This window comes from Sinohyriopsis cumingii, chromosome 6 (assembly GCF_028554795.1).
Source record: "Sinohyriopsis cumingii isolate HCF-2022 chromosome 6, ASM2855479v2, whole genome shotgun sequence".
Lineage (NCBI taxonomy): Eukaryota > Metazoa > Mollusca > Bivalvia > Unionida > Unionidae > Sinohyriopsis > Sinohyriopsis cumingii.
In genome coordinates this window covers 97645521-97673341 of record NC_142966.1, presented here as the reverse complement: position 1 = coordinate 97673341, position 27821 = coordinate 97645521, and the positions used below count along the sequence as shown (strand labels likewise).

At 34.0% G+C, this 27821-nt stretch overlaps 1 protein-coding gene across 2 annotated transcripts in view; it reads left to right on the top strand.

The window, feature by feature from the left end:
• Positions 1-4890: 4890 nt before the first annotated feature.
• LOC149797515 (uncharacterized) overlaps positions 4891-27821 on the top strand; it is a 61575-nt gene continuing 38644 nt past the window's right edge. For both annotated transcript variants that reach the window (XM_089962357.1, XM_089962354.1), the window contains exons 1-6: positions 4891-4997; positions 7078-7156; positions 10486-10716; positions 15872-15901; positions 17212-17277; positions 24956-25021. In XM_089962357.1, the coding sequence (XP_089818483.1) occupies positions 7110-7156; positions 10486-10716; positions 15872-15901; positions 17212-17277; positions 24956-25021 (440 nt within the window). In that variant the 5' untranslated portion in view covers positions 4891-4997; positions 7078-7109. The remainder of the gene's footprint in view (positions 4998-7077; positions 7157-10485; positions 10717-15871; positions 15902-17211; positions 17278-24955; positions 25022-27821) is intronic.

The window sequence follows — 27821 nt, the reverse complement described above, 5'->3', positions numbered from 1 at the left end:
ACAGAGAGAGAGAGAGAGAGAGAGAGAGAGTCTTGAATATATGGAAAAACTAGACACCACCAATTTTAATGAAAAGCATTACTTTTTAATAACTTTTACTAGCTTAACCATAACCAAATAAAGACGGAGTATTAGTCATAGGACCATTATTTCCATGTGCAAATGTTTATTTTTCTATTTCGTTGTAGTTTTAATTTGAATATCTTCTGCAGTTTTTTTTCTGCGCGATTTGCTTTGCGTTTCTTTGTTAAAACAGGTTCCTCTTCTTTTTCTCCTTTGTGTTCGTCTTCTGCTATGTCCTCATTTTCTCTTTTTACCTTCGTGACAATCCTGTAGACCAGTGTCTTTTTTTCTTAAAATTAATAACAGGTATCTTCACGTTTGTCTCTATTTATTCCTTGTATGGACATTCCTTTCTTTTGACAGTGTGGACATTGTGATCCCATTTGTTTTCCCTTGACAGGTAAATCATGAATTTTGCCTTTTATCTTAAAGGAGACCAGAAATAAAACTTATCCTTGTACGTATGTTATACTAAATTTTAATTAGACTGTAATGTTTATAAATTAAATATCGTAGGCGGGTAGTGATTATATTGCACGGCAAATACCACGATTCCGTAAATGCCGAGTTTTCCCTAGTTTTGATGAGACGACAGATCACGTGGTCCCGTGATGCAATACTAGCCAGTCCTCGAATACAAACATAAACATGGCGAGCGAGACAGACAGGAGGAGACCAGATCTAAGTTGCAGATTCAAAAGTTGAATCTGCTTCCGAGACATGCTCATAACTATATATGTGTGTTAACAGTGTGTTTAAGACCTGACAGCGGAAAAGTACAACAGTAAGAATGTGCTCATATTTCATATTTTGGAATTTAAAAAAGAAGCAATGCAATTTTAAAATAAATAATTATACATTGTGTGCTGTGCAAAAATATGATATGGATTAAGTGATGGTGCCCAATGTAAAAGTTAAAAATTTACCACAATGCAATGAATTCATTTAAGAAGGATGAGATTTAATCGTATTATATGTAAATGACATATTCATTACCTACCACAACACACATACACACATAAACACACATACACACACCACATATGGACTAACATTTTGAAAATATAAATCCAACACTGAAACACTGAGAGATAATACTTAATTCTGGGCGAAGAGACTAGAACGGGGACCGACTTGTGTGTGAAACAATATCCATTACCGGAGAGGTGTAAAAGGCATTGAGAACGGTTTTCATCGGTAGGAACTTAGGCGTTAGTTTTACACACACACACACAAACACACACACACACTCTCTCTCTCTCTCTCTCTGCCTACCCAGAAATAAATATGCAAAGCAGAAATCATAAGTAATTAATTTAAACATTAAGAAGCTTCATTCTTATGATACAATTACAGTGTATTTTATATGCAGGCTATAGCTAGTGTACTAACAAATCTGATAGTACATACATGTATGGTATAAATAGTTTATGTACTGTATTGCTCGGTGCTCAAATAAAAAAAAAATTATTGGCCCAACTCACTAGCCCTGACTGAAATTCCACAAGCCCGGACAGTTCATACCTGTCAACTCTCAAGCCGGGAGAAAAACTTCACGATTTTAGAGATATATCCACACCTACCTCCTGATTGTTCGCAGAGAACTCCCAAATATTAAATTATGTCTGTCAATTTTCATTTCTCAGAAGAAAAATAAAAAACATACGTATATAGATATAACGTATGCAATCCACATACGCCATAGTCTATTTTATCACATGTGAATGCTGCTGTGACGAAATAATTAATATCGGAATGTTTTTTCTTCAGTAAATAGAATATTAAGATTAAACATTATTCACGTAAATTTCAGGTTTAAAGAAAGTACAACAGTATTGTAGTAAAACAAATTGCAGAAATAAAATTGTCGCCATTTGGCTCCAATCCCACGAATAACCAGTGTGAGTGCTGTGTAATTTTCTCTGCAAACAAAATCTCATCTCTATTTCCGCCAAAGAAACTCGGCCAGTTAACACCTGACATTTCTCTACCGCATATGTAAAGTTTAATTAGCATGATTAAATTAAAGTAAGGTATAAAACAAAATATACCACGCAGTATATGTGCCCCCAAAGAACTAATTCAGAATAAATATTTTATTCAGTAAACATTGTTACATGCCTTAAGAGTTAAACCTAAGGAAAAAAGGTGGGATATAAAATATGGGAAAAACAGTTGCAACATGTATGGTAACTTGTGACTGCATATTTGAACTGTTAAAATGAAGTCCTAAGCATCTTTAGTTACAACAAAATAGGGCATCGTATGCGGCGCCGTAGCGGACAATAGTTGGTCCGATCAAAATGCTGCCGTTGAAATTTTACTGTCATATGTCCAAAATTCCAATTGCACTTGTTTTATCAGATATGCTTGTCCTCATAGTTCAATTTTCTAGGTCGAGATTTTAGAATGTATCTGTTGAATTAAACATGACCTCTTTTTTTTAATCGCGGCTATTTAAACTGCCCAAGGTATAATTTTATATCAGTTCCAATTATTACAGATTACCGTGTATACACGCTGCACGTAACATGCATAAATTGAAAGGGGTTTCTTTTGTTTAATTTTTATTTAAAAAATTAAGATTACTGAAAATTGTGTTTTTTCGAAATACGACAGGTTTAGAATCTTATTTTTAGCAAAGCTTCCATTTGATTAAAATCATATATCATTTTCACCGAGGACAGTGGTGATTTGATTTAGATTGTGCCGTGTTAAAACATGTATGTCAACATCTTAAAAATACATTTACTCATTTCATCAGCGCGATCAAAGTTTCCTCTGGCAAACAATTTTTGTTCCTACAAGCCCGACGGGCACCTCACTTTAAATACAGGATGGGCCGAAATAAAATCAGAAGGGCCCCGGGTGTCGGGTTATCATATTTGTTTTAGCACTGCTGGTGTAGATAAAATATCTGTGAATTGATTGTTGCATTTTGTGGTCACTTACTCGGCCTTCTGCCTATTTTCGTAACTCACAAGTTTAACACTATTCCCAGGATTTAAAATATCCAACGGTATGTCTGGAAAAGCGCCAACTTTTAGTCTAGGCCTAGTATTTACGTATCCTAGCTGCCATTTTTTCAGATCCCTCACGTAACATTCCTTTGAGAAATGGAATGAGCAGTGTACTGTATGGTGTTGCTTTGAAATCGACGCGCTTGTAATAGTGTATCCATACTTTCTTTATGCCTTTATCTTTGGAAAAGAAAAAAAAAATTGATATCCACATGCTCCTTTTAATGTGCTATTACACCCGTAAGCAACGCAAAACGGCATGGTCTTTTACTATGGCAACTCCCATTTGTGACGTTGGAGTTGCTACTATGAAGTCACATTACGAAAGTAACCGAGTGGGCGCGGAAATTATGCATACGAGGTCACGGAAATTCAGCTCCTAGAAGATATGCCAATATTTAAATATTGGCATTACGGTCGCAGATTATACTTCAGAATAAGGTTTTCTTCTATAGTGCTTTTATTATCATTCTATATTTCCGTTGGTTTCTGGTCTCCTTTAAGTGTGATACGAACTGAAAAGTGCACTTAAAATAAATCTTATAAAAATCTCCATAAGTATTATTTTATGGCTCTTTCATCCTATAGACTGGCACTGCATGTCTGCATTCGCATACACCTGAGTATTATATTATATTGCATTATATTATTAAGCAAGGCCGTCTCTCTCTCTTTATCACCATGAATGATAATAATAATAATAATAATAACAATAATAATAAAAAATAATATGTTTATAGTCTGAAAGTTATTGTTAAGGAAGGCCTGCCTTTTCCTTTATTCTCACGCTTCCCCCCTCCCCCACATTTTATAATATTATAATAATTTATAATATTACTTGTAAATGTTCTGTAGACTGTCGGGCAACATCCGCATGCGCTCTCTCTCTCTCTCTCTCTCACGCGCGCGCGCGCGCGCGCACACACACACACACACACACACATACACACACACAGGTTGATTGAAAAATACATGAAAGTTTTCTGAAGAGGGATAGAGGCCGACGCACCCACATCCACTCTCCATACTCCAGCTTTAAATCAGTGATGGAAAAATCTGCATCTAGGTGGCAGGGGACAGTTTCGTATATTGGCCCCTGGCAAATTTCTTAACTTAAGAATATGGTGTGACTTTTTGGGCTATTATTATGCACTAATTAAAGATATGGATATATTTGTGAATTTTTTCTTTCCGGCTTGTGTTGTCCTTAAAACTAATGTGAGTTATGTACACCTCATATAGTCATTGCATATTATGAAGCCAGCGAAATACCAATAGTCGGCTAGAAAACAGCTGCCTGGACGACAGCTATTTTGTATTGCATCAAGTTATTAAGTATAAAATGCTTTTTAAAAATTATCATCTAGAGAAAGTGCTTGTGTTTACACTGTGAGCATCGCGTGTTCTCAAAAATGGCATTCAGAGATGAAAAAAATGCATGTATAAATTTGAGGATAGGGGTAGATACATTTTGTTCTATGAATTTCCACTGACTTGTCAGGTCAAGTGAATAATATTTTTACAATTGGCTTTATTATACCTATCCACAAATATGGACCCTTTTGACCGCACTCATGTATTTTATATTTTAAGAATTGTTATATTATTCGGGTGTATGCAACATTAAATTTGTGCATAAAAACTGTCCCTTGCTCCCTTAACAGTCTAACATTGAAGGTAGATGGAGTTGTGTGGCGTTCGGATAAGCAATAGCGGTAATTGACATAATGATACTGCGTTGCATTCAGTTTGTATATCTCTAACGTTAGGCACTTTTCAAAAGGGAAGTATTATAAATGTTATTACCTTTACGGGAAATAATCATGCATACAAACGAAGTTATATATATCCCTGTTCAAAGAAGACCTTGACCGTTATCAGATAAGTAGAGACATTGTGACGGCTAGTTATTAGGTGAGTAAACCGTGTGTTTGGAGTTCGTGGTATGTGCGGGTTGAAGGTGTTTTAGAGAATAATACTTCATTTCTTCACAAAATTTCACGTATTTGTCAAGCACAGACTAGGTTTATCGAAACAATAGTATCTTGAAACACTAATCCTAGTATGTTTATTTATGACTGATTATCAATAGCGGAAGTAATATAGGAATGAAACTGGTACTTACTAGGTGTGCTGGTGAAATGTTGAGCGTGTGTTCTAGGGGCCGGATATATCTATTCGTTTTGTAGAAAGTCATATAGTTTTGCTTTTAATGTATCTGGCGTCACAATATGGATTAAACATATTGCTGAAAATCCTTTCACGTCAAAATTTAAACAAAGTGCACCTTAACAGGAATGTTATATTCCAATATTAGTAGTAGTAGTAGTAGTAGTAGTAGTAGTAGCAGCAGCAGTAGTAGTAGTAGTAGTAGTTGTTGTTGTTGTTGTTATTGTTGTTGTCGTTGTTGTTGTAATGTAGGTAGATATAATAAAATAAAACTTGAACAATTTGTAATCCCTATTACTTCTTTCGGTTTCTAAATAAAACAAGTAAAATATTAGTTATTTTCGAGCAATTAAATATTTGTTCAAAGTCACTTATATATGTATCATTTTGAACCCAAAATGAATTTTGTTTACTAGTCGGAAAGTTCAACACGTTGCAATAATATTAAAATTCCAATAACAAGAATCAATTTACAAACTGATACGACCAAATAATTTAGTCAAATATTGATTTACTATTAAACAGAAAGTGAAAAAAAAATATTGTATGAGTGACACATTGATAGTATTATTTATTTTCAACGTGAATGTAATGAAATATATCGATACGCTTGAAAACTTGTAAAGACGTTTATGAACGCTCTCCTTTTCACCAAATAAGATTAAATGTCTAATACAATTATTGTCATCAGAAGAAATGCTCAATGTATCATATCATTTTTTAAAATAAAACCCATTTAAATGATTTTAAGTGACCAAAAAAATGAATGTAGTTGTTAGCTAACTAGGAGAAGAAAAATGAAACAGATGTAAAGAAGCACTTGACATTGTTTTTCCCCTGTAAATAAATGTAGTTAAAATGTTAGCCTCACTAAAACATGTTCGAATGTTAGAAAGAAAAAGAAATGATTTATACAATTCTCAAACATGTCAAATACGTGGTGGGTATTTGAAGGAACAAGAAACAAAGTATTGAGAGTCGGCCGTGTCTAGTAGAAATAATCAAATTCAAGTTGTATTAAATAACAAGTTTTCAAAATAAGAAACTTATTGGGTATATGAAGAACAATAAACGAAGTATTCAGAGTCGGCCACGTCCAATAAAAAAATAAAAAAATAAATTACAAATTCAAGCAGCATTAATTACAAGTTTTCAATCGATATTTACTGATGTTTATAGGGGAGACAACTCTACCATGTTAAACTGTATTTTGTCGAAAAAGTTATTCAACTTTTGTTTTGCGTGTTGTTATTTTTTTTCTCTCTCTATATATTCGTACGTGATGCATTTGTAACTGTTTTGCTTTAATTGAAAGTATGGAAAGTATTTTTGAGAGTTGTTGTAGTGGTGGGTATGATATCTGTGTTTAAAATGCGTATTAAGCGAAACAACTGATTCAAGCAAAAAAAATTATAATAGCGGAAATAATATGAAATCGAGGCATACGTTTGTTACAAATAGTGGATGTCCGTATTAAATGCATGCCTTTACAATCAATCAAACTATAAAGCAAGATTTAACAGATGAAAATGTCATATCATTAGAAATTTGGGAAATATATTTAATCGTATTGTGAATATTTTTCTTTATATGAACCTACGTTCATATCATTTGATCTTCTTTGAGTCAATAGTTACAGCATTGTTTGAAAAATGCTTAGATAATTTCGTATCAGTTAGCTGCCTATACCTTACCAATGCCTTTTGTTCCAACAAAAGCATTACCATTAACTCCAATTAATGATACTCATGGCAAAATTATATAGCACACAGACAAACTTGAGGGTCAAATGCGTCTGGGAGTCGTTCTCTCTTTTTGCTTACAGCGAGCCTCGTCTGAGCCTGCCCGCAAACAAATATGGATGAAGACCATAAAGGAACTTTACACCACAGCACATGTGAAGAGTAAGTGATTTATAGTAAAATAAGTCAATATCTATTTTACCCTACTGAGATTATTTATTTTCATCCTTGATTGGTTTCTACTGCCGTTTTGTTTCGCCAGTTTTATTGGATTTAGTGATATAAAAAAGCACTCCGATGTCACAACATATGTAGAGTTCGCTAACATATATGTGACAAGTTGTTTTGAAATTCTTCATGAAGGCCTCTTAGATTTTTTCCTTATGCCGTAAACTAATTTATTTTATATTTTAACAAAACTACTAATAACTTAATATTCAAACATGGTCATAGATTGTAATCATACTTTTGTTAATAATTTAGATAAAATTACGTGGATATTTCATTCTTTATTCAGTTTTAGATGTGATTATTACCACGTGAGGGTACGTCATTGTTAGTAATGTTCTTTGCATATTGATATGTTACTAATGAGTTAGAAAACGCGAATAAACTCCATTGTCACGTACATCACCCCTGTCAATGTTTTCTAGATTTACGCCTAGTAGAGAAGCCTACAAGAAGGTTGGTTCAATCATATTTGTTATTATGATATTTATTTATATCTCGCTTTGGTTGCAACAATATTAAAATTGAAAACAAAGAATACAAAATAATCAAAACAGCAAGTCTGTGACTGTTATGAAATTCAAACCAGAAAAGTAACTAGGTCACTTGTAATTGTCTTTATCATCTGGTGTATGTACACGAAATGCTGAAATTCAAAATTAACACAGCAATTTTTACCGGTCTTACTGCAGTACCACCAAGATAGACCATGCAAGAATTTTACAAGAAAGTAAATGTATAATGCCAAGCAGGGGTGTATATTGCATGCGTAAGTCATATGGATACAGTACGCAAGTCTTAGTTTCGAAACTCGGCAGAGGTGAAACACTATTTTTCATACAGACATCTACAGAATCCGATAGCGCTTCTGCAAATTTAAAATCTTGAAGTCATTTTCATCGAGAAAATAAACAAAATAAAACATAGTTCAATTCTGGGTTATCTGTAGCTGTTGGGATACACGCCGAGTTGTAGTTTTAGAAGCTAACTTTTTCAGAATCTGGAACAAATTCGAAACCATAATGCATAGATTAACATCCAATGCTATTCGCATGGTATAGCTTTGCAAATGAAAAGCTGAGTGCAGATTTGTGTGCTATATATAAAGACATGGATGTATTCAGCTATATTATTTTTGTCATTAGATTAATATTATGGGGATGCGGTAATGCATACTTGATCCGCTTTGTACATCACATTTAACTGCACACACGCACAGAATGAGAGCAAAACTCGCCTCATTAAAAACAACTATAGAATTAACCCGGTCATTCTGATTTTCAATCGAATACTGGAGTGAATATTGCAAATTTATATCACCATGACAGTTTTATTTCTTGTGGATTCGAATGATATACGTAACAATTAGTTTAAGAAGCTTACTGATGATGCGTATCTAATGAAGTATTTAGAAAAAATGCACCCGGAGTCTTGTTTTCATAGTTGCAAGAACAAAAGTGTGCCTTGCTTTCCAAATGCGCAACGGCATTTGAAAGGAAATTGTTATGTATATTCGATTTAATGATATAATTGTTTGCTTGTCAGTTTTAATTTTTTTAACATTTTTCTGTACATGCTATTGTAATGAAACTTCACGCACTGGAGATGATACTTTTTCCAGAAAATAGTTTGACCTTGACTGTTCGTTTTAGTAAACACCAGGTGTTGACCTGGATCTTAACCTTGATTCAAAATTTAGTAACAGCCACGTCAATAAGTTCTTTTTTTATTTATTTTTATTGTGGGTCTTATAAGAGTGAGATCGAGACTGTATTGAATACGTGACCCTAGACTTGTAAATAGTTTTATTGAAGTGAACAACTTTTATTCTCGGAGTAAAATTATCAAGGACATACAGGGGCTAAGTGATTTATTTAATGTGTAAACATGACCACGTGACCATTATTAAGTCTTAAAATTCAAGTTTTAAACCATCGTATTAGAGAAGTAAACACAGTTGGGCTATTACACTGGAAAGTGACTGTTGTGCCGTTTGGAGTTATTTCAAATTATTTGGATTCAAAAGGATTAATTCTTTTTTCCTGGAAAATACGTGTGCTCATATGATGTTCTTGAACAAAAACAGCTTTTATACAAATTTATTTAGATTTCCAAAACCGGAGTTATATTTATTGCTTCTACAAGGAATTGTAGACTTCAAAACTACAGGTTACAGCATACCTCATCGTCTTCCATCTTGGAATCTTCGTCGGGACTCAAACCTGAAATCGTTAGAACATTTTGTTATTAGGACCTCTGAAATTTTATTCGTGGATTATTCTTGGATTTTTTTTTTTGGATTCGATTCTTAAAACCGTAAGTTTATATATTTTCATTGTTACAGAATTTTTCCAGGGAAATACATTTTTATATTTTTCAAAGCTTGTGTTTTCACTCTTTCTTGTGTTACGGTTTATTCAAGCCTAAACACGTAGCATAAAAAATTAATATGCGTCTAACATATAGATGAATATTTTATCTTATATATTTTGGTGACAAATTTGTATCGGAAATCATTTTAGAAAACAGATTTTCCAGCATTACAAAACCTTTTCCGGATGTTACTTCTGTCCTCCTGACGTTCGATGTTCACACGTGTAGCCGAAACTAAAACAGAAGTAACTCAATCGTTAAAATAGCAATATATCAGTTTGCTAAACGGTTTAAAGATTGTTTGCAGTTTCAAGTTGAAAGATGTAGAAAATATTACACGCACAGACATGTTTGCAGCAAAACAAGTCGTTTAAAGTTGAGAAAGTACATGAGGTATATTCTAATACAAATATTACTGTCAGCGATGCAGCCTTACAAATTGAATCAGAACTACCCGAAGCCTTAATTAATGACTAGCAACTTGTTGATTTGACAACTAATATCTTGAAAGCTGCCCACAGATTCTATGATTTGGAAATTTAAGTTTATAGATTCAAGTAAATTGTTCGTTTTTTAAAAGGACTAAAATGTACTTTTTCGTTTGCAATCTATCCATTTTATATTTTTACAAAATCGAATGCTAACTGCTTTATAACACTGTTATACAATTTTTATCCATGGATGTCAACCTTTATTTAAAGTATATAACATTAAACTATACAGCAAAGGTTAAAAGTTTTCTTTATTTGCAAACTAAATGGGAAAACGACATTTGCATCTTCGTTAAGTTTTGCTGTGAATATTTTGAGCTTTCTGTTACACAGACTACATAGAATAGGCAGCTTTCTCAAAACGGCCGATATAAGCAAAGTACAGTTTCAATATTTCAGGGAACTGGATTATACATATAGAAGAATAGCCCAGCTTTCCGCTATGATTGTTGGGGGTGAAGTAAGCGAAGTGACTCCGTCTTCAAAGAAGAACAACAAATGTACAGCTACGGTACGTAAAGTGAGAAGTAACCATGCCCAGACAACTGAGCGATCAGAACAATCTTTGAAACTGGAGAAAGATTTAGAACTTATCACATCAGCATGGAGGGATATGAAAGAGAAAGAAAGGTACAAATTATTTCCTTAAGTTTGGGTTTACTATATTTATTTGTCACGAATGCTATAGAAGAAACTACTATGCTCAAACGCACCCAACAGCGCTTAACCCGGTTCGTCCGTTTTCCGCCTTCTGTGTATTGCGCCCATATCCATATAGTCACACACCTTAACAAAAACATATGTAGAGAACTTCTGTTCCTTGGTCCAATTAGGTCAAATTAATAGCGTCCCATCTTTTTTATTATTGAATCGACTGCGATCTTAATTGCTTCTAATGCGGGATTACGGTATCTGATGCTAGAATAATGACATTATATTGTTGAAAGAGAACGTTTCTTGAACGACTATAAATTTAGGTAATTTAATCATATTTTATAGGACATAAGCAACACTAACGAATAATATGTATCATTATAGTCTCATCTGCAATTGATATCTCCTACTTTTCCAATTTTATAGTCAAAGTACTATTCCGTATTCATCTAAGTAAACTTTGCTCCAGTTCACCTTTTGGATGAACCACTTTTAAGTCTTAAAATTCTGTTAGAATATTGATCACTCATTTTGCAAAGCGTACGTCCTTTGTGAATTGTACACACTTCTTACAATGGAACGTTGAAATAAAAAATAGGAAAGGTATAGAGTGTATATTTCGCATGTGAAGCAGAGGGAAGATAGATGATGAACGTTAAAGTTGATAATCTAAGAAAGAATGAGGTTACAAGCTGGGTCGGAAATACTAACAATATCAGTTGTGTGCTGAAACGAATAAACAACTTCGATTCAACACAGTGGGCTTACAAATAGCCGGTTCTGATGTCATTTTCAACATTTTTAATTACATTCTTCACTTAATCAAATCAGGACTCTAAATAAACCTAAAACCTCTTTAACTAAAGTCGCCAGACGAAAATGTGTAGAACTGTGTCGTCATAATGTCCAACTTTTGGTTAACGTACTATGTATAACACATACTTGTACTGTTTGTTGGAAGGGCCAGGAAGGGCCAGGAGTCATTAAATAAACCAATTTCGGCTAAATATTCTTATTGCTATACCTAGCTTGGTTTGTTATCCCACAAATTTAGAAATAGACTAAAACTGGCTCTTCATAAATATTGATTTTAGCTCTATGGCAAACCACCAAGAACGACAACAGCTAATGTTGGCTAATGTTTGTTGAGGTAAACTTTACTGAGTGAGTGTAGTGAGTGAGTGTAGTTCCCTCTTCTGGCATACATATATGACTCTTAAGCAGAAACACAATTCTGGCTAAACGTATTCTTTTTTTAACATTTAGAAATTGGCTGTACTGTTTCTACGTATACCTTACATGTCATGTATGTTATAGACCACAAACTGGCCAACTTTATGATTAACAATGATCTGGAATGCCACGCCTTGTCTTTTTTCCTTAGCCATCAACGACTTTTTGGCTGAAACCGTAATTTGCATAAATGAATGGTGAGCCGAAATATGACTAGCCGCTACATTGTCTATTTTCATAACCTACCTGTCAGGATTTTACACAGTATATGTAATTTTAGCTACATGTATGCTTAATTAAATTGTGGCTAATGACTGCATGCATTATGGTAATAATCTACAACTGTGGCCCTAAGACAGAAATCAAGAGTTTGCTAAATGTAAAAGTCAACCATATTACAAAATAGAAATTACGAATAATATGTAACTAATTTAGTATTACAATGATTTATAGTATTTTTATACTCAAAAATGCGTATTCAGTATACCTAGCTCAACGACAGACAGTTACTATATGGTATGCTGACAACTTATATTGTTTTAAAATAATAAGTTCACATGCCTATAGGTAATAAGTTTTAATAGACTATCAATATTGTGTAGATGCCCTGACTTGCTGCTAATGTTCATACCAATGAATAGAGCAATAGAGTACATGGAAGAGAGTGCACGATTTTCAACACCTAATATTTTTCAAACCTAAGTACATGTGCAGCTGTATATTAGCAGCTTAGAAAATAAGAAATAATACATTGATTAGCAATTATGACCCAAAGTTTAGGTGTACAACTAGACGTAAATTTGGAGTTACTCATTAATTCTGTTAAACTTTTGTAGAGATCATTTTCGAAATCCACTGATGACGCTTTTCATTCTTACAAGGCAAACAAACGGTTATTCCTGCTTATAAATCAGCTTTATTATCCTGCGTTCTTCTGCTGCCATTTTATAATGTTGCTGCAGGAGTTTTTTTCTCCATTCAAATGCAGATGCTGTTAATGCTGTCATTATTCTGAATACAGACTATTGTGGTAGTCTGGTCGCCTTCTTGATTTTATTTCCTGGGGAACCTGATAATTATAGTTGGTTGTGGATTGGAATCGTCATGTGATTTCAGATTATGTTCTGCTCGTAAAGCATGTTGTTGATGAACATATTAAGGATTTTCAGGGACTCTTTCAAAAAATGGTTGGCTTTTTCATCTGTTGTATCCACATCCATGGTTATGGAGGTTTGAATGCCAGAAAACAATTTATTTAAGTTTCGGCTCTTTATGTAGAGTTTCTCCCGATCTTCTGCCTCCATGTTTATTTTTGCTTCCAAACTGGGCAAGTCTTGGTCGTGTATGGTCTTGATATTATTATGATATCTTCCTTGTCTGTACTCCATATTTTCAGCACCAGGTGTGTGGTATGAAATACTGCTTTGGTTTTTACAGCAGACAAGGATTGACATGATGCTCAATAACTGTTATAAATATCAGAACAACGTGTTCACATTTGACATTTACTTACAACAGATGAGATGAAGGAAAGTGAAGAAGCCGAAGCACCCATAACTTCATTTGTTTTACAGTGTAGGAATTAGTTCATGTACAAATGCACCCATTCCATTCGTGAAGCAGTTCAAGCAATATTCGTACAACATAGAAGTTTAAAACCCAAGTTCTGTTTCTCAAAAAATCCACATTTACAGTATATGTAGCACAATAAATGTCCTTAACGTCAGAAATCACTTTGTTGTATTGCTTTTTTATATCTAGCACTCACTTGTTTGCTATAATAACTATCGTCATCAACAAAACGTATTCACGAAACATTATAACAAGAGGAAATGTTTACTACATTCTATTTGCCACAACATGACACCGCAGCATAATTTCCCATTGTTTGTCACTTATGTAATAGTTTAAGATACTTGCCATGATCACAATTAGATAATTATTATAATATCTCTCAGAGATCGAAATACATGCAGCAATTAAAGAGATCAATCTTGTTGTTACATTTACGTATTAAGCATGATATATGTAGCAGTCGTACTAAGTTATATCGTTTGTAAACCGCAGTAAGTAAAGATTTAAATGATTCAAAATATCATTTTGACCATTCATATGTGCGCTTATACTTTTATAACTTCATCTGTTTGTGCATTTAATTGCGTTTCCTTTGCCCTAAATTAATTTCCCCGATTTATTCTACTCTTATGAACATTCGCATTTGGATGCATCGCAAGGAGACTGAGTAATACAGGCATTTGCAAATTAGGTCACTGCCACCTGATTTCTCGTTCAGTGGCTTTTATATCTTCAGGTGTGAGTTTCTTACATCCCTCTATGCCGAACCTTCACTGACGGAAGCTGGTATATGTGTCGTATATAGAATACTTTTGGCATACGCATTTATCTCTGTAAAGACAACACAGAGATACCATCCTTTGGGTCAGCGCGTCCCAGTTTTCACTCTTGGATAATCTAGATGTTTCAGCTATATGTGTGTTACACTTAAATACAACGAATAGTACTGCGCCTGCACAGATGCAAATTCTGATGTCGATTGGACTTGAAGATAATTCAGCCAATCCAAGGCAATCCTAATGGCATCGTTTTTTTCATACTTGTGTAACGTTTGGTTTTTAGCTTTACATCATTACGTACTCTCTTCAATTATAATTCAGTTATTTTCATCCGCATTTGGACAGTCATTCAAACAAACCAAATCAAGTCACTGTCTTGTGTGCGTTTACAACTCTCGGATAGTTCCACCCTGAAAATAATGTACCTATTTCACTTACACGAACTATATTTTTATCAATAAATCTGAAAATGAGAAGTACCATAATGTAACAACATGGCACTGTGACTTGTCTTTCACGCTCGAACGACATTTGTATATTCAGCTATGAGTTGCCAAATGTTTTCAGCATTTAGCCCTATTTAAAGTGAGTAATCCAATTTCCTTTTGACTTTAGATTGATGGAAGCGTGAAATGTGGATTCATGTTAATTAGTTCTATACAGAGTAGAACATATCGTATTATATAAAGTAGCATACTGAGGCAATATTTTTGACTCATTAAGTGGGTATCAGATTCGAATCAGGAAGGAACTGGCCTAGGTGGCTTCGTTGAACGATGAAAGATTCTCAATTATATTCTGGCTCAGTATAAATCCTGTGTGGGTGTGGTCTGTACTGAATGTGCGTCAGATGGCAAGGGGTTATCTTTTCGAGTACGCACTTTGTTTATTGGGAAAAATCGCAAAGATGAAATACAGTACATTAAATGGGAAAATAATTGCTTTTTATAAAGGATGATATTAATGATAAATTAATTTAATGATGCACAAAATACAACTTGACCTAGAATGAGAGATGAATGCCTCCAAATATTATTTGATAGATTGTTGGTTTATTATCATGCCATTATCTTCTCATTTATGATTCATTTATTAATGTTCCAATTTTATCTGTTTTGAATTCAAACAGATCATTCGATATAGAATCCAGTGATAGTATAATATTGCGTATCATGCTCCTAGAATGTTTCTATTGCCATGTGTTTTTATAAACGTCCCAGATTATTCAGATCGATCATTATATTCTCATTTAAATCCTAGTAAGCGAAATTCAGTAAAAAGCTATTACATAATAATAAACTATGGATGATCCCTGCTGAAATTCCCTGATCCATAACGTTGACACCAGTAGCATTCTGTAGCTTTGGTTTCATTAATTCCAGTATTAAGCAGAAAAAAGTTGATTCTGCATAACATATATGGGCACACTCTATTCCAAAACACAAATACTATATCAGTTTCGTGCTGATATATAATTATGATGTTTCGATTTTCATGTTCAATTTCTGCGATCAAACTTTGTCAAATATTCGTTATTATTTCAGGCAAGTAAAGGACTTGGAAGAAGAAAAGAAGTAAGCGTTTTGAAACAATATCTCAGTAATGATTGGTCTTATTTTACTAGTGGATAATTTTTAACTTGTATCTGATTGAAATGGAATGCTCCATGAGATATTTAATCCATAGATTGATATAAAGGATTCACTCACGCTTAAAGATGCGTATAGTTTTCTCTAAATGGTGGATATAGAAAGGGCTGTTGTTTTAGTGTTCGGCTACTGTCGACACACATAAAGTGTCAGTGTTGAAACTAATCACACACTAACACCACAGTGCGAGACAGATAAAGTAACGGTCCTACAGATAGGTATATACAAAGGTATATACGTAGATCAATAGTTATTGGGCTGTTCACTTTAGACTCATGCAAAATAGAAACCAGATTGTTATATCCTGACTGAAGTATTATTCTAAATGTCATGGGATTACATAATATATATTTATCACTGATCCAAGAACTGACTCTTTTTATTTCATTGTTAACAAAAAACACCGCATTATTAAAGAAAGAAACAAGAGATGTTTGCAAAGTATGTATTGTAACAACAACCAATAGCGAAGGTGTGAAATTGCAATCAAAGGCCTAAACTTTTGGTCACACTGATACATGTCAACGATATCATCATTAGAAAGTATGCAAACGATGCCATAACCTTCTCCAATATTGGCGCTGTTGCATTTTAAATTACATTTATATTTAGCTTTAACTTATTCGTATCATTACAAATATCAGATTAGATCATAAGTTTGATAACTACACACCTTTTACAATTTGAATAATGTAAACAGCAAGAATAGGTGAGTTAATTTTAATTAATCAAGTGATTTTTTGTATCTAGCAGAAAAAGCATTTGTTGATGCAAACGATGTAGAGAATATGTCTATCTAAGCGTTAAACCTGAATTCAAAACGTCAATGAGGATTAATAGACGTAAATGAAAATGTAGCTGGAACTGGACATATATTATATGTGCAAAGTTAGATCTGATAAAAAAGCATAGGAGAGCAGAACGTGTTAAGGGTAATACAATCTAACTGCGTGTATTTAAACACATCTGCAATATATTTACCTAATTTATTCATACATTGTTTAATCCATAAATATGTAGTTTCTTCCTTGAATGATATGGACAAAGAACTGTGCTACTAAAGAAACATGCCAAAACCGGTCGCTAAAGCTAATACAGAATAGCTAAGGCATTCGTTAGTATGCAAATCTTGCCCCCATGTTGGTAATATAAATTTTGTATATCCATGAATATTTAATTATATAGTTCAAAATATATGTCTTTAAGACTGTACATTAGGATTTGATGCATTCCAGACAGCTTCAAGAGGAGCTAAGCAAGAAAGAAGTAATAATAATACAACTCACGGATAACAGAGAGAGGTAACTTGAACATTGCGTTTACTCCTACACATATAATTGTTTTATTTGTTTATATGTCAACGCTCCCAGACCAGAATATTAATGCGCATTTCATATGTTCTGCAAACAAGGCTTGATAATCCAGCCCCAATAAGTATAACAAAATCTACATTCTAAAGAATGAAAAAGACCCATTCTTTTCTGAATAATTCTGGTCAGCAAATCATAAGACAAATGGCGAAATTTGATCATATCATATCTTCCAAAAATATTAATAATTTTGCTAGACAAAACTGGCTCAGTGCCGTATTTTATATATTTTGAGACACGAAGGTACTTAAGATTGGAATAATACGACCACAAAACAGAAATAATTTAGAGAATACATATCGTGTGATGTTAGAAAGATTGGCAATCGTGTTACATCTTAGTGAAAGAAAGTCAGTAATAGTCAATTTTGTTTGTAGAATGGATTCTTCGGGAATACGAGCTCTTATCAAATACATCTTGTCAAATTTGATGACATTTTACAAGAAGACGAAATGGAAATGAGAATTATTTTATACGGAAAGGATATCATCGTATATTATTGACATTACTTAAACTTTACTTTAACAAAGTATAATTACTCGCGACACTACGCAGTGTTGTAAAAGTCCGAGATACAAATCGCACATTGAGGTCTTGGCTAAACAATTAGGAATTGCGTACCTGAATTATGCTTATGACAATGGCACTTAATTGCCATATGCGTATTTGCTTATCTATTTAAAACCATATCACTCTGGATGATCTGAGAATTTAAACAGGTTTGCTTCACCTTTTTAAGAGGGAAGTCTAGTCATTTACATGTCCTTTTCCTGTTTACGTCTGCCTAAAACATTCATTCAAAACACCATTGATTTCCATTTTCTTTATTGACAGTATTCAACACAACTCACTTTAAATCTCATCTTTCTGCAAAATTGACTGGTGCAGTATATGTCAGTCGCGAAACCTATCTTCCAATATATTTGCATGTTTTAGAACCGGTCACAAGAAGTTTTACAAAGGCAAATGTTGCAAGCACTTCAATTTCAATAATGAATTTATCAAAATTGTCATCACAAACATGGCTTCTTGGAAAATCATAAAGTAGATTTTATACAACTGGTCCATTCAAGCCTCTAACTAAACATTAAACTATTTTGAAACCGTTTTCAAGAGTATCGCAAGGATGAATCTTTATCCTTTCACGTCTACGATATAATTCTTATACGGTGGCTAAATCTAGATGTACAAAACCAACCAAGAAACCAAACACCACAAGAAATACAAATAAGAGATTATCAGTGTGTTTGCGCTCAAATTGTCCTTCGCAAGGAAGACACGAAAGACTAAGACAGTTGATTGTGTCAGAAGAAAGAGCACTTCTGCAGCTGAAATGCTCAAGTACTCAGAAACACCTTGATTTGTTGCCTTCTTCTCTCTTGTTTCTACTGCTGCGGTATTGATGATGTCAGCAAAACCTTATTAAAGACAACTGTTTTCTCATGTGACGAGAAAATGGAATTATCTCTCTAAAGGTACTTACACTTCTCTATCGTCGTATCATTGTTCTTTTGCTACTTTTATTGCTGAATGTGGAACCCTGTAAGACAAAAGTTCAAGACAGATCATTAATGTTACAAAAGTTATTGGACTTTACCAAAAAATAACTCAGGACTAAGGTCAAGTTGGTTAGACATTCTGACATGAAAGAAGTGATGGATAAGACTCACTTCAGATCTTCTTATCGAGATGTATTCCAGTATCACATTTACACCATCGTCGACGATATACAAAGAGGTATACAAAACATGGAAAATAGGTATGTTCTTTGGTTTCGCTAAACTTTGGGATGCATTGTCAATACTCACTAAAACGAATGTCGCGGTGTACAAACATATAGTTAAACACATAGCCAAGGAAAATCATCAAACGGTTGGTGAAATTTATATACATGTATTGAAAGGAGCAATTCCGTTAACAGAAACAAAGATGTAGTGCCTAATACGACCTCATCACCTTCTTCAGCAAAGGAAACAAATACTAAATTTCAGTCAGTAAAACCAATGCTAGTTCAACGAGCTGGAATCTATTGCATGCTGATAGCTCCATTGTGAAAGATAACTGCTCCCATATGATCAATTGCTAGGCCGCTTTTATGAGGAATGATGAGGCGGACATAAAGAGGCCATAACTGTACGTCATAGCTGTACATTTCAGCCTAACGGAAGGACGAAATTTAACTTTAGTCCTTTGCGAACATTTGATGAAATTCTACCGTTATTACAGACACTTGTCTGATTTCACGCTTACAACGAGAGTTGCAATCGTGGACGAATCATAAACGTTTCTCAGAAACTGAAAACTTGGAACGTCACAGATAATTATAGCAAAGAATTCCAATGCTTCATCAGAAAACTGTAATGGAGATTGCAAAATCTACTCTGCGAGTTTTCACAAATGTCACGAGAACCTACAAAAATGAACAGCAGAATCAGACCCGAAACCGGCAACAGATATGGTCACAGGCCAATGTGTAAAAAGAAGAAGAGTTTGACACATTATCGTCCACAACAAGTACATTTGAGACCTACATCATGTAGTGTTTGTCTCAAAGAATTACTGTCAACACCCTCGCCATTAGAAAGAGAAAATAATGAGGAGAAGGAAGAAGTTAGAAAAGTAAAATAACTGTTTACCCCGGTTCATGCACCATCATCCACTCTTATTGTAAGTTGGACAAGTCAAGCATTGAAAATTCAATCCTACAAATATTACACAGCAAAAGAAGCACTAGCAATTGTTGACTATCTGAGGAACACCAACAATTTTCAAAACGTGAAACAAAAAACGAAGGCATCGATCGTAAACGTACAGCTTGATTTATTATATTCGTATATTATTGATGTGTTTTGGAAATCTACTTTATTGGTTCATTTGACGTTCAAATCAACTTGAAAGCATGTGCGAGCTTTAAACATCTTCTTCAGAGAAAGTAGCAGACGTTCTCTGAGATGGCAAGCTTATACTATCTCAACCAAGCCTGTGAAAAAGAATTGCAGAAACCTTGCACACGTTGTCTCCAATGTTAGTCCTGAAACCAAAGCAAGGTGGAATGTTCTCGAGAAACGTTGGAAATATATACTGACAAAAACATCGTCGTGTTAAAACGACTGGTGAAACACACACTCAGTAGTACCATAACCACATATGATCTACGCCAGAAGAATTGTCGCCTCAAAACGAGGAGACCATGTTGGATCACTTCTTTAGACAAATGAAAGAATCAAAATGCAAAAGTAATAAACATATGAGACTGAGTTTGCATTTGAAAAACAAAAGTTCTCTTGACCAAGCATATTTACTGAACTCGACGATAGAACTGTTTCTTCTCACATAACAGTTGTGAGGAGATGACGACTCTCCAGTCTAAATATTGAACGATATGAAGGAAGAAGTTTTAAAACGAAATGTTTGCCCACATACAACGAGAGAACTGGAAACACGATGATGTGTACGATATAGAAATAAATCTTGATCAACGTATGCGCCGGGTGAGAAAACCTCTCATGACAGAAGCAACGTCTTTTGGAAAGGATACCGCTCTAACCCCCCAACCTCCCCCCCCCCACACACAGTTTCGATTCTTGGTTTGCAGCTTCAGAATCAATAAAGAATCAGAAAACACGAACATGACGTTAAATTCAGCCATGGAATTGACCGAGTGGGTTGTGAGTGTAGACTGTGCTCCCAAAATCAAACCTGTCAAATCTTGGAGTATTGTGTTAGCACGATCCAATTTCCAAATAAATATGTAAATCCCTGGAAATTCATGCAGATTTTTTTTTCAATAATTAACATCTCGTCGATACTATTTCAGCTCTTTTTAGTGAGCAGTTTGAGAAAACACTTTCTTCTCTCAAAGAACAATTACTGTTACACTACATTTTCGAAAGCCGAAATTTGGAAAAGGCGATGTATTCCCAGAATTCCAGAATTTGCTTCGCATATTTTGAAATAATAATCATTTGCGTGTCTCATTAACATTATTTCCTCATATATATATATATATATATATATATATATATATATATATATATATATATATATATATATATATATTTTGGAGTCGTGATGAGTACATGGAAATGACACGAAGTACCATCTAGTCAGCGCGCTATCAAATTGTTGTTCCTAAGTAATATCAACTAAAAGCTCTTAATTTGTTGATGAAACTCCTTGGCTGGTCATTGATGGGTCTATCAGTTTTATCACAAGTTCTTAAATCATTTTTATTGGCCAAAAATTTTAGCTGGTGCAAGTAAATTCTATATATATTATGACATATGTCAAACGGTATGAACACCCAATCAAAATATACATAAGGTTCACCTGCAACCTATTCCTGCATTTGACGAACCATTTAGGGGAATAATGGTTGGCTGTGTCGGTTCCTTGCCTAATATCACGTCAGCCACCAGTACTTGTTGACCATATTGTGTGCGTCTATAAGATGTACAGAGGCAACTTCTTTCAGGAATATTAAAAGCAAAAATATTGCAAAATAGTTGATACAGTTTGTTTACATCTTTGGGCCTTTCTAACTCTGTCCAGTCTGATGAGGGGTTGAATTTTATGTCTGGTAGTTGCCAACAAGTTATGCAAGAATTAGGCTTCCAAAAGTTGAAATCTTCTGCCTATCAAATTGCACGTCAAGGGGCGTTGTAGAGATTTCGTCACACTTTAAAGACTACGATTCGGTCACATTTCTTCGAGGCACGAAAGAATTGGGACGAGGGTGTACATTTGGTGCTGCTTGCTATTAGGAACGTAGGTCATTAGTCATTAAGTCTAAGTCCTTTTGCGTTAGGCTTATGAAAACTATGCAAGGACCATTGAAGTTATGTAAAGGGAAACGTCTTTGAACTGAAGACTCAGACGTTAATGTTCAAGACTGTGTCTCTGTCTACAAATATAAGTTGTCAAATGCTAGTGAATAGCAAGAACTATTCTTCACTCTACTCATTCAAAAATGGAATAAAGGTATGAATGAAATACAAAGGGGAGGAAGTTTTCAGCCCTGTGATATAGTTCTAGCTCTCATTCACATACCTCAAAAGTCCCCTTCATGTTAAGTAGTATGGTCATTATACAAGTGAAAAGAAAGTGGGTGACTTAGATTATATCATTTACACTTCAGGCAGAAGGAAACAGAAACAATTATGTCATGTAAATATATTAAAAGAAGATGTTGATAGAGGCAGCCCTTTTAATCATTCAGTCAGATTAGATGGACCTGTCCAACATAAGTAGAATTCAAATAATTGCATGCAATCTGACTTTAGTGACTTTGGTTTAACTAATCTTACCAATTCAGAAATTTTAACTAATCTTGAAAAGAAACCTTCACTTATACAGCCACATGAAAAGGATAAACTAAAACCACTATTATGTAAATATAACTACTTTTTTCAAGAAGGCTAAACACGAAAAAATAAAATCTGCTCTGACGCTGAGATTGTTGATTCTGCATCTGTAAAACAGCATCCTTACGGGATGAATCTTTTCATTCATGAATGTTTGAAAAACGAAATTCAGTATGTGCTGCATAATGGTTTTAATAAACTAAATAAACTTGACTGGAGTTCACCTTGTATTATTGTGCCGAAACCAGATAATACTTTCCGTATGTGTAGTGACTATATAAAGGTGAACAGTATCCCCAAAACAGATTAATTTCTAATGCCAAGAATTGACATGACTGCACTGACGAAATTGGAAATGCAATCTATGTCACCAAGTCTTTACGTTTTGAAAGCAATCTGACAGACGTAAAGAACATAGTAAATTTTAACATTTATAACACCAGATGAACTTCATTAATACAAAGTGATGTCGATTGGTACAAAAAGTTTTCTTTCTTGAACTTTTCAGTGTTTAATGAACATAATCACATCTGGTATATATACATGTTACGCTTACGTCGACAACGTGATCATCTACAACGTCACTTGGAAAAATCACTTGGAAACATTTCGGAAATTCTTTGATTGGCTCAGTGGTGCAAATCTGATAATTGATTTAGGCAAAAGTGAGTTTTGCCGTGCTTGGGTTCAATTTGTAGGACACATTGTGGTAAACGGTGAAGTTACACCTGTAGAAATATAGGTCAAGGCTATATGTAAATTCAAATTGCCAACCCCATGACTAATTTCAAGCTACAAACTACAAACAGAGAAGACTTGCAAAGGCAGTGTAAAACAACTAGCACTGTAAATCAAGAATTGCAGCACGTCATCTGTGCTTCAAGCGATCCTAAATGGCATCTCCAATATAGTGTGGCACATCTATTTCAGAACACAAATTGGCCGAATCAGACATTCACAGAAACCAATCGTTTTTGCGATCTCATGGTGATCTTCGAATTCGACGGACGAAGGACAACAATGTCGCCATACCGAATCCTCATATTCAATCACAAATCGAGACCAAATCGCTCAGAATTTCCCAATCAATCAAAGGTTAGGATCTTAAATCAACAATGTAATCTATTATCTAATATTTAAGATTTGGGAACCTCATTATTTTTGTGCAACTGCTGATTTCAGAGAAGACATCAATGACCAGAATCACCACATTCTTAATTAAATCAATGCAAAATTCGACAACCACAACAATTAAACTGGGCATTCAGTCAAGTTCATCGACATGCTATTTCAGTCTAACCTCGGGTGGACCGATATTGAACGCACACTTAAGGAACGATAATGAATGCTAAAATTGAACTCTCGTTTGTAGTTGAGCCAAACAGAAACGTTTGACAATGCCAATTCAGTCTTACGTTTTATACATGTTTTGCACTTTTTGCTATAATATTAACGAAAGCAAGCGTTCTGCGATTCTTTATTATTATTATTATTACTACCACTACTATTACTACTACTACTAGTACTACTACTGCTACTGCTACTACTACTCTTGTCCATTATCCCGCTATAGCATTATCTTGACATATTTCTATTATCACATCTGCATTGCTGTCATATAATTTATTTTGTAAATGTTGTAAAGAGCTTTGATTTTTTTCCATGTATGGCTTCCTTCCTTTGTCTCCGGCCTAGAATTGGATCAAACCATTTATGGTTTACTCTGCGATAGGCAAGATAATCCCATCTTCGACATTTGTTATAAAAGTGTGTACACATGTAATTTACTTATTACAAGACAGTTATTTAATAGTTTACATTTCTCTTTTTCTAATTGATGTATTGTTCGAATCTTCTCACTGTCATTAAAACGTGTAGCAGCCACTTTGTGTTTAGAGTTTATTTACTGTGTGTAAGATGTTTCTCCCCCTGACAAATAGCTTGTTTAAAATCAAATGCTAAGAAACTGTTTACTATTTGAGCTTTTATCAACTTATATATATATATATATATATATATATATATATATATATATATATATATATATATATATATATATATATATATATATATATATATATATATATCGTTTCTTATTTGTTGTTTTTTATGTATAAATTTGAATGTAGGATATTGTCATTATACTGAGGAAGATGATATGATGGAAGATAGCGAAACCATAGAAAATCTCGTTATAAGAGGATTGGTTTATACATTAAATTATCGTCTTTGGTTGTATTTTTCAGGAACATGTTGACAAGAACGAGACATCTTCCTGATACTCAAACCAGAAGAGAAGTTGCTGAAGTCAAGTATCGTCATGTTGTACTAAAATCCGTCATTGCAAAGATTAATATGACATACTATATTTTGTAGCTGTAAACAAAATACTTCCGGCAATGGCCAAAGAACCTTACTCACAATATCCTTATCAATCACTAGACTTCATTTATCATTTTACTACAGTATTATTTGTGTTATTAAGATAATATACTTATATTTTCCTCCACTGTATCAATGATTAACACCTCGTGAAGTCATGCAAGGCATGTGATTCCGATATTCAGATCGTATCTAAAAAAAATGTCAGTGCCATGCAGTTCAGTATTGTACAAAGTAAGTTAAAAGTTTGCGTCGATAATACACACCCAGTATTAATACCTTATAAGAACAACTACTAATACTTGGCTTATCCAGCCCTCCCAGGTAAAGACTTTTTAGGTTAAAGTCTAATTGTTGCCTGCACACCTAAGTAGCGGATGGAAAGACTGATCTCCCCTTGACAATTGTATTAGCGCTAAATCCCGTGAACTTGTCAGCTATTACTTGAATGGAAGAAACCCTTTCTGTATAGATGGAACTTCGAGGAGGCTGCGAGGTTGTATTTGTATTGTGATTGGGTAAGTATTATCGAAGAAAGATATTTTACTATACAAAATTAGTTTCTTCTTTAAAATACATCACCCAATCATAATTCCTTGGGAGAATAGGTTGTAAGTGGAGAGATATATTCCCTTAGCCCGGACAGACCATATACTGTCCCCGAAGGTTTGTGAGACAGTTTCTAGATAACTGGGTGATGCGGATGACCTTTATATGAAGTGTATATGACAGACAGGAATGTTTTTGTCGCCTAAATAGGTTGTCCATCCCAAGGTCACGTTACAATCTCACATCATCTAGGGCACACACATGCAAGCACGCATGCACACATTCATATATTTCACAATCTCTTTTTAGACAAATAAAAACATACAGCGTCTATGTGACATTGACTTTGTGCTATTATATTACTTTGTTCATGTTTATCGTCAAATCAGACTCAGCGAAATATTTTGTTTACCGATTAGCTTATAATACAAACACAAAAACACATTGTATGCTATAACTTGATTCTATTATATATGGATTGTATTTAAATGTTGCTCAGTTCATCCCAACCAGCAGCACGAATAGCAACCTACCCATTGTCATATTTTGTTAAGCCCTATTATGTGCTTATAAAAGGCAACGAAACGTAGCCACAGGTGAACTATTATTAATATATTCCAATTAAAGAATCTGTCTACCAAGCTATCAAAGATTTGGTGGGCTCTGGAAGACCTTTGCTTGAGAAAATAGCTGCTTAAGCGATCATCTGTGCAATATTATGATGTACCTTTTCTCCCTTAAATAAGAAGTCCAGGTTAAATACAAATTTAGAAAGAAAACACTAGAAAGCATTTGGTTTAGCTAAATGAACGAGACAATGAGAAAAAATATTCAGAAAGTAAATAAAACAGTAAAACTTGGAACCTGATTGCTGGCTGATACAAACTTAATAATGAAATCTTATTTGAATATGTCGTTGCTACATATATAATTAATGATGTATTTGTTTCATTCAGAATAATAGCCTTTTATATTTTTTGAACCATTGTATTTATAATAATAATTATGCAAAGTTTTGTGCACAAGATGTAAAAGGGTATATACAAACCTCATAACAATCATCACAATATATGGAATAATTCCCAAAGCATAGCTCACAGTTCTTTGAAGATACTGATAAGTGGAGAAGAAAAGACATGTCTAATGATACTTTGTAGTAATACCTTTTAATCATACGTGTGATCTATGATTTGGAATTAATCACTGCATCAATGTCATCAAAACGTTCAAATATGAGTCTTCTCCCTGATTTTGTATTGGCATAGACACGTCAGTTAAATTACCAGGCAGAATCTATCTTTGAATGCTTAGAGAGTCCGTTAATGAGACACACGTTTAGCTGGGTTACATCTTTAGTCATTCCTGTGGAATGTGATTCTTGCAATTGTTTTTTATTTTTTTGTCTTTTATGATGGTTAATTTTGGCGTCAGAATTCATAGGTTTTACAATTACTGGTTTGATACTCTTATCAGTTAGACAATTTTCTGGATGGCGGGTATAACTTTCTTATCATGTGTTTACCTGTAGCTTCCTTGACTAACTGAATCATTTTGGTATTTCAGTTTTCATGTTGTGTTGCTGGAGTGTTAATTATTTAAACATTGTTTTTTTTTCTAAAGTATTGTTCATTTTGATTCGATTTCGGCTTTGCCTCGCTTGCCGATGTGCCGTAGTTTTCAGTTCTTCTTTTAAAGTACATTCTCCCTTTATGAATTTTCTATTGTTCTTTCACGTGTTCATTTTCAAACACTAAGTATTCCATCCTTTCTTCCAACGCTGTCATCCTATGTTTTATTTCTTGCTTCAGTTGTCTTTTCAAATCTACTTTCATTCTGGCAAACAGTAGAGAAAAAATTTATGTCACCACCCCATCTTATTCCTCCCTTGTAACCAATAAGCTCATGTTTTGCGTTGTAACAGTCTCTTGTAGGCTTGATTTAGTATCTAACAAATCTCTCTGGATTTGTTAAATATCATTCAGTTCAAGACAGGACTTATAACCAATATATGATTCCACACTGATGAGACAAAGTTTAGGATTTTGACATTCTACTTTGTCGGCAATGGCACTACTATAGGTCAATCCCACGGAATATATATTTCGTGATAACTGAAGGATAAAGAGACTATTCTGTTTGTCTTTGTTCTGTCTTGCAGGAAAAAGATTTTGCAAATGTTAG